Source organism: Oncorhynchus kisutch, linkage group LG30, assembly GCF_002021735.2.
Source record: "Oncorhynchus kisutch isolate 150728-3 linkage group LG30, Okis_V2, whole genome shotgun sequence".
Lineage (NCBI taxonomy): Eukaryota > Metazoa > Chordata > Actinopteri > Salmoniformes > Salmonidae > Oncorhynchus > Oncorhynchus kisutch.
Window position 1 is genome coordinate 45,429,202 of NC_034203.2, and position 16,925 is coordinate 45,446,126.

A 16,925-nucleotide genomic window follows, 5' to 3' on the forward strand; every position below is an offset into this window, starting at 1 on the left:
GTCCGGACAACAGGCCCTCTGATTTGACACACTGAACTCTATCAGAGAAGTAGTTGGTGAACCAGGCAAGGCAGTCATTTGAGAAACCAAGGCTGTTGAGTCTGCCGATAAGAATGTGGTGATTGACAGAGCCAAAAGCCTTAGCCAGGTCGATGAATATGGCTGCACAGTATTGTCTCTTATCGATGGCAGTTATGATATCGTGTAGGACCTTGAGCGTGGCTGAGGTGCACCCATGACCAGCTCTGAAACCAGATTGCATAGTGGAGAAGGTACGGTGAGACTCGAAACGGTCAGTAATCGGTTTGTTGACTTGGCTTTCGAAGACCTTAGAAAGGCAGGGCAGGATGGATATAGGTCTGTAACAGTTTGGGTCTAGATTGTCACCCCCTTTGAAGAGGGGGATGACAACATGAAAGAGAGGTTGAACAGGCTAGTAATAGGGGTTGCAATAATTTCGGCGGATAATTTTAGAAAGAGAGGGTCCAGATTGTCTAGCCCGGCTGATTTGTAGGGGTCCAGATTTTGCAGCTCTTTCAGAACATCAGCCATCTGGAATTGGGTGAAGGAGAGGTGGGGGAGGTTTGGGTGAGTTGCTGTGGGGAGCGCAGGGCTGTTGACCGGGGTAGGGTTAGCCAGGTGGTAAGCATGGCCAGCTGTAGAAAAATGCTTATTGAAATTCTCAATTAGAGGATTTAAAATCGGTAGTGACACTGTTTCCTATCCTCAGTGCAGTGGGCAGCTGGGAGGAGGTGCTCTTGTTCTCCATGGACTTTACAGTGTCCCAGAACGTTTTGCTATTAGTGCTACAGGATGCAAATTTCTGTTTGAAAAAGCTAGCCTTAGCTTTCCTAACTGCCTGTGTATATTGATTCCTAACTTCCCTAAAAAGTTGCATAAAACGGGGGCTATTCGATGCTAATATAAAACGGGGGCTATTCGATGCTAATATAAAACGGGGGCTGTTCGATGCTAATATAAAACGGGGGCTGTTCGATGCTAATATAAAACGGGGGCTGTTCGATGCTAATATAAAACGGGGGCTGTTCGATGCTAATATAAAACGGGGGCTGTTCGATGCTAATATAAAACGGGGGCTATTCGATGCTAATATAAAACGGGGGCTATTCGATGCTAATATAAAACGGGGGCTATTCGATGCTAATATAAAACGGGGGCTGTTCGATGCTAATATAAAACGGGGGCTGTTCGATGCTAATATAAAACGGGGGCTGTTCGATGCTAATATAAAACGGGGGCTGTTCGATGCTAATATAAAACGGGGGCTATTCGATGCTAATATAAAACGGGGGCTGTTCGATGCTAATATAAAACGGGGGCTGTTCGATGCTAATATAAAACGGGGGCTATTCGATGCTAATATAAAACGGGGGCTATTCGATGCTAATATAAAACGGGGGCTGTTCGATGCTAATATAAAACGGGGGCTGTTCGATGCTAATATAAAACGGGGGCTGTTCGATGCTAATATAAAACGGGGGCTGTTCGATGCTAATATAAAACGGGGGCTGTTCGATGCTAATATAAAACGGGGGCTGTTCGATGCTAATATAAAACGGGGGCTGTTCGATGCTAATATAAAACGGGGGCTGTTCGATGCTAATATAAAACGGGGGCTGTTCGATGCTAATATAAAACGGGGGCTGTTCGATGCTAATATAAAACGGGGGCTGTTCGATGCTAATATAAAACGGGGGCTGTTCGATGCTAATATAAAACGGGGGCTGTTCGATGCTAATATAAAACGGGGGCTGTTCGATGCTAATATAAAACGGGGGCTGTTCGATGCTAATATAAAACGGGGGCTGTTCGATGCTAATATAAAACGGGGGCTGTTCGATGCTAATATAAAACGGGGGCTGTTCGATGCTAATATAAAACGGGGGCTGTTCGATGCTAATATAAAACGGGGGCTGTTCGATGCTAATATAAAACAGGGGCTGTTCGATGCTAATATAAAACGGGGGCTGTTCGATGCTAATATAAAACGGGGGCTGTTCGATGCTAATATAAAACGGGGGCTGTTCGATGCTAATATAAAACGGGGGCTATTCGATGCTAATATAAAACGGGGGCTGTTCGATGCTAATATAAAACGGGGGCTGTTCGATGCTAATATAAAACGGGGGCTGTTCGATGCTAATATAAAACGGGGGCTATTCGATGCTAATATAAAACGGGGGCTGTTCGATGCTAATATAAAACGGGGGCTATTCGATGCTAATATAAAACGGGGGCTATTCGATGCTAATATAAAACGGGGGCTGTTCGATGCTAATATAAAACAGGGGCTGTTCGATGCTAATATAAAACGGGGGCTGTTCGATGCGAATGCAGAACGGGGGCTGTTCGATGCTAATATAGAACGCCACAGGATGTTTTTGTGCTGGTCAAGGGGGTCTGGAGTGAACCAAGGACTATCTATTCCTGGTTCAACATTTTTTTTGCATTTTTTTGAATGGGGCATGCTTATTTAAGATGGTGAGGAAGGCACTTTTAAAGAATAACCAGGCATCATCTACTGACGAGATGGTCAATGTCATTCCAGGATACCCCGGCCAGGTCAATTAGAAAGGCCTGTTCGCAGAAGTGTTTTAGAGAGCGTTTGACAGTGATGAGGGGTGGTCGTTTGACCGCTGACCCATTACGGATGCAGGCATCGCTGAGATATTGGTTGAAAACAGCAGAGGTGTATTTGGAGGGCGAGTTAGTTAGGATGATATCTACGAGGGTGACCATGTTTACGGATTTGGGGGTTGTACCTGGTAGGTTCATTGATAATTTGTGTGAGATTGAGGGCATCAAGCTTAGATTGTAGGATGGCCGGGGTGTTAAGCATGGCCCAGTTTAGGTCACCTAGCAGCACGAGCTCAGAAGATAGATGGGGGGCAATCAATTCACATATGGTGTCCAGGGCACAGCTGGGGGCTGAGGGTGGTCTATAGCAAGCTGCAACGGTGAGAGACTTGTTTCTGGAAAGTTTAATTTTTAGAAGTAGAAGCTTGAATTGTTTGGGTACAGACCTGGATAGGATGACAGAACTCTGCAGTAGATTGCAACACCGCCCTCTTTGGCAGTTCTATCTTGGCGGAAAATGTTATAGTTAGGGATGGAAATTTCAGGGGTTTTGGTGGTTTTCCTAAGCCAGGATTCAGACACGGGTAAGACATCGGGGTTGGCAGAATGTGCTAAAGCAGTGAATAAAACAAACTTAGGGAGGAGGCTTCTAATGTTAACATGCATGAAACCAAGGCTTTTACGGTTACAGAAGTAAACAAATGAGAGCACCTGGAGAGTAGGAGTCTTTGTGCTGGAGAGTGAGAAAATACACTGCAGCTGTGGACTCCTCTCCCTCCCAGAAGGGTTCAGATGTGGAGGTGGGAGAAGGAAGTGAATGCCAGGGAGGCAGCCTTATGGGCATGATTAATAAGTAGTTATGTATTAATTTTATTTATAGTTATTCATTTTCCACTGTTTTTGGTGAAGTCCTGCTAGAGAAGACAGATTTTGGGCCCAGTTATCCCGCTAGCTTTGCTTCTTCCTCTTGTGTGACACATTTCAGTTAATTACTATAGCTCCCACCTTGGGCCAATCAGTGTGATTTTGTAGATGCCGGATCAAAATCGCAAGACGCATCGTTCACCCAAGTTTCTTAAAAATTTAAATAAAATAGGGCCACTCTCAGACATAGCGTGTAAATAGAGAAGGGAGATACCTACTCTGTTGCACAACTGAATGCATTCAAACAAAATGTGTCCTAGTCATGTCAGGACTGGATATTGTTGTAATGTTTGAGTCACTCTGATATCACATGGATACACAGACATGGGAAAATGTATAGAATAGCAAAGAATTGTTGCTTTAAAATGCGGATGGCAAAATATTCTACGGCATGTCCCCCAGTGCTGCAAGGGGGGCACGGCATGTCCCCCAGTGCTGCAAGGGGGGCACGGCATGTCCCCCAGTGCTGCAAGGGGGGCACGGCATGTCCCCCAGTGCTGCAAGGGTGGCACGGCATGTCCCCCAGTGCTGCAAGGGTGGCACGGCATGACCCCCAGTGCTAGCTTTAGTCAGTGTGTCTATAGTACGGGTGGTTTATCCGTAGCCAGCCAGTGTGTCTATAGTACGGGTGGTTTATCCGTAGCCAGCCAGTGTGTCTATAGTACGGGTGGTTTATCCGTAGCCAGCCAGTGTGTCTATAGTACGGGTGGTTTATCCGTAGCCAGCCAGTGTGTCTATAGTACGGGTGGTTTATCCGTAGCCAGCCAGTGTGTCTATAGTACGGGTGGTTTATCCGTAGCCAGCCAGTGTGTCTATAGTACGGGTGGTTTATCCGTAGCCAGCCAGTGTGTCTATAGTACGGGTGGTTTATCCGTAGCCAGCCAGTGTGTCTATAGTACGGGTGGTTTATCCGTAGCCAGCCAGTGTGTCTATAGTACGGGTGGTTTATCCGTAGCCAGCCAGTGTGTCTATAGTACGGGTGGTTTATCTGTAGCCAGTGTGTCTATAGTACGGGTGGTTTATCTGTAGCCAGTGTGTCTATAGTACGGGTGGTTTATCTGTAGCCAGTGTGTCTATAGTACGGGTGGTTTATCTGTAGCCAGTGTGTCTATAGTACGGGTGGTTTATCTGTAGCCAGTGTGTCTATAGTACGGGTGGTTTATCTGTAGCCAGTGTGTCTATAGTACGGGTGGTTTATCTGTAGCCAGTGTGTCTATAGTACAGGTGGTTTATCTGTAGCCAGTGTCTTTGGTACGGGTGGTTTATCTGTAGCCAGTGTGTCTATAGTACGGGTGGTAGTAGCTGACACCAGGTCCATCTGTCTCCATACATTAATGATGACCCACTGTCTCTGTCTCAGACCCAGCCCCTCGTCTCCTGCTGGGGCAGAGGGCTACTGCCAATCAAATAGAATTACGACCTCATTGACTTGAATGGGGACGCCATTCTAGTCATTCTATTTCTAGGGCTACAGCACAGTCACCTCATTGACTGGTTAACTAATTACACCAGAGAATACCTGTTCACACACGCTGCCTTCTGATTCCCCACTAGGTTTGAAAACTTCTGTTAACTATCCCGAAATTCCCAGGTTTTCCAGAAATCTTGGTTGGAATATTTCCAGGAATCTGGAGGGAATAAGCAGGTAATCCTGGTTGGAATATTTCCAGGAATCTGGAGGGAATAAGCAGGTAATCCTGGGAATTTCGGGAAGGTTATCAGAATTTGTGCACCGTTTACCATTGATTTAAAATGATTGGATTTTTAAACTGCATACATACAGTTGAAGTTGGATGTTTACATACACCTTGGCCAAATACATTTAAACTCAGCTTTTCACAATTCCTGACATTAAATCTTAGTAAAAAATTCCCTGTCTTAGGTCAGTTAGGATCACCACTTTATTTTAAGAATGTGAAATGTCAGAATAATATTAGAGAATGATTTCAGCTTATATTTCTTTCATCACATTCCCAGTGGGTTAGAAATGTACATGCACTCAATTAGTATTTGGTAGCATTGCCTTTAAATTGTTTAACTTGGGTCAAACATTTTGGGTAGCCTTCCACAAGCTTCCCACAATAAGTTGGGTGAATTTTGGCCCATTCCTCCTGACAGAGCTGGTGTAACTGAGTCAGGTTTGTAGCCCTCCTTGCTCGCACACACTGATTCAGTTCTGCACACACATTTTCTATAGAATTGAGATCAGGGCTGTGTGATGGCCACTCCATTCCCATTATGTCAATTAGCCTATCAGAAGCTTCAAAAGCCATGACATCATTTTCTGGAATTTTCCAAACTGTTTAAAGGCACAGTCAACTTAGTGTATGTAAACTTCTGACCCACTGGAATTGTGATACAGTGAAAAGTTAAATAATCTGTCTGTAAACAATTGTTGGAAAAATTACTTGTGTCATGCACAACGTAGATGTCCTAACCAACTTGCCAAAAACTATAGTTTAACAAGAAATGTGGAGTGGTTGAAAAACGAGTTTTAATGACTCCAACCTCCAACTGTAGGTTATAGGTCATTCCCACCATATTTCTTCTTACCCGGACAAACATGTCCAACTCAGTCTTGCGTCTCTTCTCCAACTTCTCAATCTCCGTCTGGCACGTGTGACACACATACAGGTGGTTGACAGCAGGCCCGCCTCCATACCTGAACAGACCAATCACAGCTTACTAACACACCTGACCAGTGACACACATACAGGTGGTTGACAGCAGGCCCGCCTCCATACCTGAACAGACCAATCACAGCTTACTAACACACCTGACCAGTGACCACAGACTTTCAGCCTCTTCATTAGAGACATTATCTCTTCATTAGAATATCTACCTGCTGTAGAGGTTAGGACATTATCTCTTCATTAGAATATCTACCTGCTGTAGAGGTTAGGACATTATCTCTTCATTAGAATATCTACCTGCTGTAGAGGTTAGGACATTATCTCTTCATTAGAATATCTACCTGCTGTAGAGGTTAGGACATTATCTCTTCATTAGAATATCTACCTGCTGTAGAGGTTAGGACATTATCTCTTCATTAGAATATCTACCTGCTGTAGAGGTTAGGACATTATCTCTTCATTTGAATATCTACCTGCTGTAGAGGTTAGGACATTATCTCTTCATTTGAATATCTACCTGCTGTAGAGGTGGTCCCACACGTTCTGAGGCAGCATCACGACCAGATCATCAATGAACGCTGCTTTGGCAGGCGGCACACCTGATAACACAACATTTAAAAACACTATAACCACTTCATTATTAGCTTCATTTAGTCAATAACATTTCCATTTCTCTCAACTTCTATTGATGAAATGACTCGGACTAGTACAAGCCATCGATTGATTGATTGATTGACAGATTCAGCGATCTCCACACCTCCGTGTGAACAGAGGAAGTTGTCGTTGGAGATTGGTCCAGGCTCAGCGAAGGTCTTGAACTTGTTGAGCCACTGTCTGGAGACGTAGAACTGTAGCAGGCTGGGCTCTGTCATGTTCAGTAGACCGGTCACCCTCCTCCTCTCCTTCAGCGCCTCCTCGTTGCTCTTCCTGGAGGGGAACACAAACATTAATGCTAAACTGAAAAAATTAAGATCGGCACTAAATCAGGGTCTGTACCACAGTTTGGCAACTTCCTGTCTTACAGAAAACAATTATATTGAACAAAAATCAAATGCAACATGTAAAGTGTTGGTCTCATGTTTCATGAGCGGAAATAAAAGATCCCAGAAATGTTAGACAAAAAGATGATCTCAAATTTTGTGCACAAATTAGTTTAAAATCGTTGTTAGTGAGCATTTCTCCTTTACCAAGATAATCCATCCACCTGACAGGTGGCATATGAAGCATGATCATTACACAGGTGCACCTTGTGCTGGGGACAATAAAAGGCCACTAAGATATGCAGTTTTGTCAACACAATGCCACAGATGTCTCAAGTTGAGTGAGCGTGCAATTGGCATGCTGACCGCAGGAATGTCCACCAGAGCTGTTGCCAGAGAATTGAATGTTAATTTCTCTACAATAACGTGGTTTTAGATAATACGTCCAACTTCAGTGAGCAAATGCTCACCTTTGATGGCCACTGGCACAGATGAAGCCCAGTTTCAACTGTACCGGGCAGACAGGGTGTGTAGCGTGGTGTGGGCGAGCGGTTTACTGATGTTAACGTTGTGAACAGAGTTCCCCACGGTGGGGTTATGGTATGGGGCAGGAATAAGCTATGCATCTTTCTTGGGTAGACCAGACAGGAGAGCATTACAGTAGTCAAGCCTGCTTGTAATAAAAGCATGGATGAGTTTCTCTGTATCAGCCTGAGAGAAACGGCTGCATCTTGGCAATGTTCCTCAGGTGGTAAAAAGCTATTTTGGTCACATTCCTAATTTGTGATTCAACATTTAGTTCAGAATCTAAAATAATTTTTTTAAGGTATCTGTGACCAACAGATGCATATCGGTATTCCCAGTCATGTATAATTCATAGATTAGGGCACGATGTCCTTACATTAACTGTAATTTAGTAAAATATTTTTAAATGTTGTTTATATTTTTGTTCCGTGTAAATTATAATCTAACACTGCCTCATGGGAGGATTTAGTGTAAATTATAATCTGTAACACTGCCTCAAGGGAGGATTTAGTGTAAATTATAATCTAACACTGCCTCATGGGAGGATTTAGTGTAAATTATAATCTAACACTGCCTCATGGGAGGATTTAGTGTAAATTATAATCTGTAACACTGCCTCAAGGGAGGATTTAGTGTAAATTATAATCTGTAACACTGCCTCAAGGGAGGATTTAGTGTAAATTATAATCTGTAACACTGCCTCAAGGGAGGATTTAATGTAAATTATAATCTAACACTGCCTCAAGGGAGGATTTAGTGTAACTGATAATCTAACACTGCCTCAAGGGAGGATTTAGTGTAAATTATAATCTGTAACACTGCCTCAAGGGAGGATTTAGTGTAAATTATAATCTAACACTGCCTCATGGGAGGATTTAGTGTAAATTATAATCTAACACTGCCTCATGGGAGGATTTAGTGTAAATTATAATCTGTAACACTGCCTCAAGGGAGGATTTAGTGTAAATTATAATCTGTAACACTGCCTCAAGGGAGGATTTAGTGTAAATTATAATCTGTAACACTGCCTCAAGGGAGGATTTAATGTAAATTATAATCTAACACTGCCTCAAGGGAGGATTTAGTGTAACTGATAATCTAACACTGCCTCAAGGGAGGATTTAGTGTAAATTATAATCTGTAACACTGCCTCAAGGGAGGATTTAGTGTAAATTATAATCTAACACTGCCTCAAGGGAGGATTTAGTGTAAATTATAATCTAACACTGCCTCAAGGGAGGATTTAGTGTAAATTATGATCTAACACTGCCTCAAGGGAGGATTTAGTGTAAATTATAATCTGTAACACTGCCTCAAGGGAGGATTTAGTGTAAATTATAATCTGTAACACTGCCTCAAGGGAGGATTTAATGTAAATTATAATCTAACACTGCCTCAAGGGAGGATTTAGTGTAACTGATAATCTAACACTGCCTCAAGGGAGGATTTAGTGTAAATTATAATCTGTAACACTGCCTCAAGGGAGGATTTAATGTAAATTATAATCTAACACTGCCTCAAGGGAGGATTTAGTGTAACTGATAATCTAACACTGCCTCAAGGGAGGATTTAGTGTAAATTATAATCTGTAACACTGCCTCAAGGGAGGATTTAGTGTAAATTATAATCTAACACTGCCTCATGGGAGGATTTAGTGTAAATTATAATCTAACACTGCCTCATGGGAGGATTTAGTGTAAATTATAATCTGTAACACTGCCTCAAGGGAGGATTTAGTGTAAATTATAATCTGTAACACTGCCTCAAGGGAGGATTTAGTGTAAATTATAATCTGTAACACTGCCTCAAGGGAGGATTTAATGTAAATTATAATCTAACACTGCCTCAAGGGAGGATTTAGTGTAACTGATAATCTAACACTGCCTCAAGGGAGGATTTAGTGTAAATTATAATCTGTAACACTGCCTCAAGGGAGGATTTAGTGTAAATTATAATCTAACACTGCCTCAAGGGAGGATTTAGTGTAAATTATAATCTAACACTGCCTCAAGGGAGGATTTAGTGTAAATTATGATCTAACACTGCCTCAAGGGAGGATTTAGTGTAAATTATAATCTGTAACACTGCCTCAAGGGAGGATTTAGTGTAAATTATAATCTGTAACACTGCCTCAAGGGAGGATTTAATGTAAATTATAATCTAACACTGCCTCAAGGGAGGATTTAGTGTAACTGATAATCTAACACTGCCTCAAGGGAGGATTTAGTGTAAATTATAATCTGTAACACTGCCTCAAGGGAGGATTTAGTGTAAATTATAATCTAACACTGCCTCAAGGGAGGATTTAGTGTAAATTATGATCTACCACTGCCTCAGGGGAGGATTTAGTGTAAATTATAATCTGTAACACTGCCTCAGGGGAGGATTTAGTGTAAATTATGATCTAACACTGCCTCAAGGGAGGGCTCAAATCTTGGCAGATTAAAATGTTGTTGATGTCTGTAAACAGGAAGTCACCCCACAGGGTATCATTACGTCATAGATTCACTCTCGGGTTGGTGGTTATGCTGTGTTGCTTTGTGCACAGAGATCCTATTAAATTACTATATGTAGTTCTATGGTTTTGTATCTTACTTGTAGAACAGGACATAGGCCTCAGCGTTCTGGACGCAGGACTCTGACACCTCCGTGACGCTCTGGTCGTCAAACTCATACCACAGGTTGTTCAGGTCATTCCTGCAGTAGGCTATGTAGTGACCACCTGGGAGGAGGAGGAGAACAGGTTGTTCAGGTCATTCCTACAGTAGGTTGTTGTTCAGGTCATTCCTACAGTAGGCTATGTAGTGACCACCTGGGAGGAGGAGGAGAACAGGTTGTTCAGGTCATTCCTTCAGTAGGTTATGTAGTGGCCACCTGGTGTTGAAAGTGTAGTTCATCCAACAGTAGTGAATGTACTTCTACACATCAATGTTCCTGGAGCGTCCCAATAATATCTCCTTTCATTCACTACTTCCCACAAATCTTAAAGCATTTGGATTGGTGGAGGCATGAGCTTGTCACTAGTGGGAGTTTCCACCAGACTTCTTTTACCAGTCATTTCCTTTCAAATCAGTGAAAGGAAAGTGAACAAGTGCACACTTAGGGAGGAAAGGAGAGATCATTAGGAAGTAGCCATAGAGGAGGTTGGAGAAGGTTAAAAGTAAAATAGAAATAAAAAAGTGATTTGCAACATTCTCTGTCAACAGGTAGATCACTAACAGGGATATGCTGACTTACGGACCCTTCCCAACAATGCAGAGAGAGATTGATACATTCTTATAATTTTATAATAAAAAAATAACAACAAGAAATAAACAAAAACACTCAGTAATGCTAACTTGGCTATATACACACAGGGTACCAGTTAGCTAGACAACAAGAACACGGTAGTGAGAGGAACTTAAACCACTGCATGGATCTGTCCCCATCTCAGTGAATCACGTTCAGTTTATTATTATACAGCCTCTTAGGAGGGCCAACCAAAAACAGTCATCTACCTCACAATGTCTACATCATCTGTTTAACAATGTTCAGAACGTTGGGGAATTGTCTCCGCTCTACCTACACATCACCACATCTATCCTACACATCACCACATCTATCCTACACATCACCACATCTATCCTACACATCACCACATCTATCCTACACATCACCACATCTATCCTACACATCACCACATCTATCCTACACCACACCACATCTATCCTACACATCACCACATCTATCCTACACCACATCTATCCTACATTTCTATCTGAAAGCTCTAGCATCCTCCCATCTTAGAGGGGGCTTGGCCAGTGGCCCGGATGGAACACTCACTGCTGGCGGTGCCATGGTGACAGATGACCGACAGCAGGTCGTAGGAGGTGGTGTGGGCGGAGCTATCCTTGGCCAGGAAGGGCTGCAGGTCCAGGCCCTCCAATGGGAAGGAAACGTGAGTCCCGATCTTAGTGGAGAACATCAGCTCGTGTCTAAACCGCTTCAGGTGGATGCACAGGATCTGGAGGGGATGACAAATCATTTAATATTCAACTGTGGGTAAGTAGTTGTGACATTACTTGATGGCTTTTCTAATGTGTTGGAGCACTCACCTCAGGAACACTCTGAACTTTACAGAATTTCACTCCGTTCCGTAATCTAGGAGAATTTTTTAAAAAGCAGTTTTTATTCATGTAGGAGTTTAACTTCCGTCATCTAACAATTTAAAATCTCCTTTTTAAAGTGGGAGTTGTGAGGTACTCACTTCTTGCATTTCTCACAGCTGTACATGTTGTCTCCTTTCAGCTCGTCCCGGGCAAAGAAGGCAGTCAGACAGTCCTGTAGGGTCACCACAGGACCCCAGAACCAGCTGGAACACAAGACACAGTTTAACCATTAACAGACTAGACTTCACACAACTCACTGACACAACTCACTGACACAACTCACTGACACAACTCACTGACACAACTCACTGACACAACTCACTGTGTTTATCGGCTTTAACCAAGGAATATCATTGTTTTTCTGGTCGAGTCACATGCTCAGGAAAAACTGTTGACCCCGATACTACACACTTGGTGTCAGCAGACTGACCCCTATACGTTGACCCCTATAAGTTGACCCCTATACTACACACTTGATGTCAACAGACGATCCCCTATACGTTGACCCCTATACTACACACTTGGTGTCAGACTATCCCCTATACGTTGACCCCTATACAACACACTCTGGGCTCCATCTTCGGCTGGCGTTAAGGCGGCACTCGTGTCAAATGCTCCTTTCGACTTGTAAAAGCCAGCGCTCTGCTTTTTTCCAACCCTAGCCTTAGGGCTGGTAATTCACCTGTCTTATATCAGCTCGCTAGAGCTTTTCCGTGTCCTCAAAACGTGTGCCAATGTGCCAATTTCAAGCAACTCTACTGGTGATATTTAAGACTCACCAAATGCTGGTCTAACGGTTATGGCACACAGTATTTTATTTTAACATTTATTTAACGAGGCAAGTCAGTTAAGAACAAATTCTTATTTACAATGACGGCCTACCCGGGCCAAACCCGGAAGACGCTGGGCCCAATTGTGCTCCTCCCTATGGGACTCCCAATCACGGCCGGTTGTGATACAGCCTGGAATCGAACCAAGGTCTGTAGTGACCCCTCTAGCACCGAAATGCAGTGCCTTAGACCGCTGAGCCACTCGGGAGCCTAATCAGTAGTCAATAAACAATATTTATTTCAAATATCACGAGCAGCAAAACAGTCAAACATTCCCCGCTTTTTTCTTTATATTGGACGTGATTTTTGTCCTTACAGCTTCTGTGAAAAGTTTGGATTGATGTGCGATGCCCACTGAATGAAAAGGTGTCAGTGACTGTAGGAAGTCTGTTCAGAAACATCAAGCTATTACAATAGACTGCTTATTGTTTTTCCTTTATCCTTAGCCACTTTCATCTGTTGGTCCCAACTGTCAAATAGCGGGGAATTCTGATCGCTGTCCTTGGTGCTGAACCCACTGTAGCCTAGACTACAGTGGAGGCTGGTGAGGGGAGGACGGCTCATAATAATGTCTGGAACGGCGCAAATGGAATGGCAAACACCTGGAAACCATTTATTTGATACCGCTCCAGCCGTTACCACGAGCCCGTCCTCCCCAATTAAAGTGCCACCAGCCTCCTGTGCTAGACTATTCGTTTACCTTTCACATGGCAAAGTCACTAACAGGCCATATCAGGCGATGCTAGGCTAATCTTATTTTAATGTTTTGGGCAATGTCCAACAGGCCATATCAGGCAATGCTAGGCTAATCTTATTTTAATGTTTTGGGCAATGTCCAACTGTCTAACAGGCCATATCAGGCGATGCCAGGCTAATCTTATTTTAATGTTTTGGGCAATGTCCAACTGTCCAACAGGCCATATCAGGCGATGCTAGGCTAATCTTATTTTAATGTTTTGAGCAATGTCCAACTGTCTAACAGGCCATATCAGGCAATGCTAGGCTAATCTTATTTTAATGTTTTGGGCAATGTCCAACTGTCCAACAGGCCATATCAGGCGATGCTAGGCTAATCTTATTTTAATGTTTTGGGCAATGTCCAACAGGCCATATCAGGCGATGCTAGGCTAATCTTATTTTAATGTTTTGGGCAATGTCCAACTGTCTAACAGGCCATATCAGGCGATGCTAGGCTAATCTTATTTTAATGTTTTGGGCAATGTCCAACTGTCTAACAGGCCATATCAGGCGCTGCCAGGCTAATCTTATTTTAATGTTTTGGGCAATGTCCAACTGTCTAACAGGCCATATCAGGCGATGCTAGGCTAATCTTATTTTAATGTTTTGGGCAATGTCCAACTGTCTAACAGGCCATATCAGGCGATGCTAGGCTAATCTTATTTTAATGTTTTGGGCAATGTCCAACTGTCTAACAGGCCATATCAGGCGATGCTAGGCTAATCTTATTTTAATGTTTTGGGCAATGTCCAACTGTCTAACAGGCCATATCAGGCGATGCCAGGCTAATCTTATTTTAATGTTTTGGGCAATGTCCAACTGTCTAACAGGCCATATCAGGCGATGCTAGGCTAATCTTATTTTAATGTTTTGGGCAATGTCCAACTGTCTAACAGGCCATATCAGGCGATGCTAGGCTAATCTTATTTTAATGTTTTGGGCAATGTCCAACTGTCTAACAGGCCATATCAGGCGATGCCAGGCTAATCTTATTTTAATGTTTTGGGCAATGTCCAACTGTCTAACAGGCCATATCAGGCGATGCTAGGCTAATCTTATTTTAATGTTTTGGGCAATGTCCAACTGTCTAACAGGCCATATCAGGCGATGCTAGGCTAATCTTATTTTAATGTTTTGGGCAATGTCCAACTGTCTAACAGGCCATATCAGGCGATGCTAGGCTAATCTTATTTTAATGTTTTGGGCAATGTCCAACTGTCTAACAGGCCATATCAGGCGATGCTAGGCTAATCTTATTTTAATGTTTTGGGCAATGTCCAACTGTCTAACAGGCCATATCAGGCGATGCCAGGCTAAACTTATTTTAATGTTTTGGGCAATGTCCAACTGTTAGCTTGAACATGCATGGCATTTTCTAAATGTGAATAAACTAATATTTCCATGTTAAAGCCAATAAAATAAAAAAGTTAATTGGCTACATGGCTGTTATAACGAGGCCTATTATAGGGTTAGTGAATATACCATTTAATAAACTATATTCAGGGAACAAGACTAACATCCATGCCTCCTGCCAGAGCTCTTTAGCCAACGGGTGAACACAGCCTTATCCTCATGGAACGAGACATGGGATTTATAATATGTTCCTGACCCCATCCTATGTAGAAAAAAATATAGTTGTTGGTTTAAAATAATTTTTATTACAAATGAGACCTTAAAAAACACCTATCAAAGCGTATTAAAAATGGTTCACCATCTATGGGTTTATAGTGGCAACGTACATGGCTGATTTTCATCTGCTAATTCTGGACAAGTGCCAATCTGATCAGTAATATTGATGAATTATGATGATGAAAGAGCAGTAGAGTGGACATTCCCTCTTTCTCTATGGATGTTTATCCAGCTCCTGGGAACAGGTTGGACGTGTGTAAAACCCAGTCAGAGTTCTCTATATTATACCCCCACAGGGAGCAATGGGGGTGCCTGGAACTGTCTATTTCAAACAAACCATTTCATTTTTAGTAGTTGTCCTGCTGAAAGGTGCATTCATCTCCCAGTGTCTGGTGGAAAGCAGACAGCCAGGGTTTCCTCTAGGATTTAGCCTGTGCTTAGCGCCATTCTAGTTCCTATTTATCCTGAAAAACTCCCCAGTCATTAACAATTACAAGCATGCGCATAATTATTTATATATATTTATTTTACCTTTATTTAACCAGGCAAGTCAGTTAAGAACAAATTATTATTTTCAATGATGGCCTAGGAACAGTGGGGTTAACTGCCTTGTTCAGGGGCAGAAGGACAGATTTTTACCTTGTCAGCTCGGGGGTTTGAACTTGCAACCTTTCGGTTACTAGTCCAACACTAACCACTAGGCTACCTGCCGCCCCTACACTCTAACCACTAGGCTACCTGCCTCCTCTACACTCTAACCACTGGGCTACCTGCCTCCTCTACCCTCTAACCACTAGGCTACCTGCCTCCTCTACACTCTAACCACTAGGCTACCTGCCTCCTCTACACTCTAACCACTAGGCTACCTGCCTCCTCTACACTCTAACCACTAGGCTACCTGCCTCCTCTACACTCTAACCACTAGGCTACCTGCCTCCTCTACACTCTAACCACTAGGCTACCTGCCTCCTCTACACTCTAACCACTAGGCTACCTGCCGCTCCTAATGATTTAGCAACCACTATGCTTGAGTCTTATGCAGTAATGTGTTGTATTGGATATGGGTTTTACTTTAGTACCTTGTTGCAAACAGGAAGCATGTTTTGGAATAGTTGTGCTCTGTACAGGCTTCCTTCTTTTCACTCTGTCATTTAGGTCAGTATTGTGGAGTCACTACAATGTTGTTGATCCATCCTCAGTTTTCTCCAATCACAGCCATTCAACTCTGTAACTGTTTTAAAGTCACCATTGGCCGCATGGTGAAATCCCTGAGCAGTTTCCTTCCTCTCCAGCAACTGAGTTAGGAGGGACGCCTGTATCTTTGTAGTGACTGGATGTATTGATACACCATCCAAAGTGTAATGAATAACTTCACCATGTTCAAATAGATATTCAAATGTCAGATGTTTCATTTTATTTGTACCCATCTACCAATAGGTACCTTTCTTTGTGAGGCATTGGAAAACCTCCCTGGTCTTTGTGGTTGAATGTGTTTTAAATTCACTGCTTCGACTGAGGGACCTTACAGTACGTGTGGGATACAGAGATGAGGGACCTTACAGTACGTGTGGGGTACAGAGATGAGGGACCTTACAGTATGTGTGGGGTACAGAGATGAGGGACCTTACAGTACGTGTGGGGTACAGAGATGAGGGACCTTACAGTATGTGTGGAGTACAGAGATGAGGGACCTTACAGTATATGTGGGGTACAGAGATGAGGGACCTTACAGTATGTGTGGGGTACAGAGATGAGGGACCTTACAGTATGTGTGGAGTACAGAGATGAGGGACCTTACAGTATGTGTGGAGTACAGAGATGAGGGACCTTACAGTATGTGTGGAGTACAGAGATGAGGTAGTCATTCAAAAATCATGTTAAACACTATTATTGCAGACAGAGTCCATGCAACTTATTATG

General features: G+C 42.9%; 1 protein-coding gene across 1 annotated transcript in view; it reads right to left on the minus strand.

The window, feature by feature from the left end:
- Nucleotides 1-16,925, minus strand: part of usp33 (ubiquitin specific peptidase 33) — a 66,240-nt gene that overhangs the window by 6,652 nt on the left and 42,663 nt on the right. The window contains exons 14-20 of the mRNA XM_031810434.1: nucleotides 11,907-12,011; nucleotides 11,755-11,800; nucleotides 11,483-11,663; nucleotides 10,256-10,382; nucleotides 6,913-7,082; nucleotides 6,673-6,754; nucleotides 6,076-6,184 (exon numbers count right to left, since the gene is read on the minus strand). Of these exons, the coding sequence (XP_031666294.1) occupies nucleotides 6,076-6,184; nucleotides 6,673-6,754; nucleotides 6,913-7,082; nucleotides 10,256-10,382; nucleotides 11,483-11,663; nucleotides 11,755-11,800; nucleotides 11,907-12,011 (820 nt within the window). The remainder of the gene's footprint in view (nucleotides 1-6,075; nucleotides 6,185-6,672; nucleotides 6,755-6,912; nucleotides 7,083-10,255; nucleotides 10,383-11,482; nucleotides 11,664-11,754; nucleotides 11,801-11,906; nucleotides 12,012-16,925) is intronic.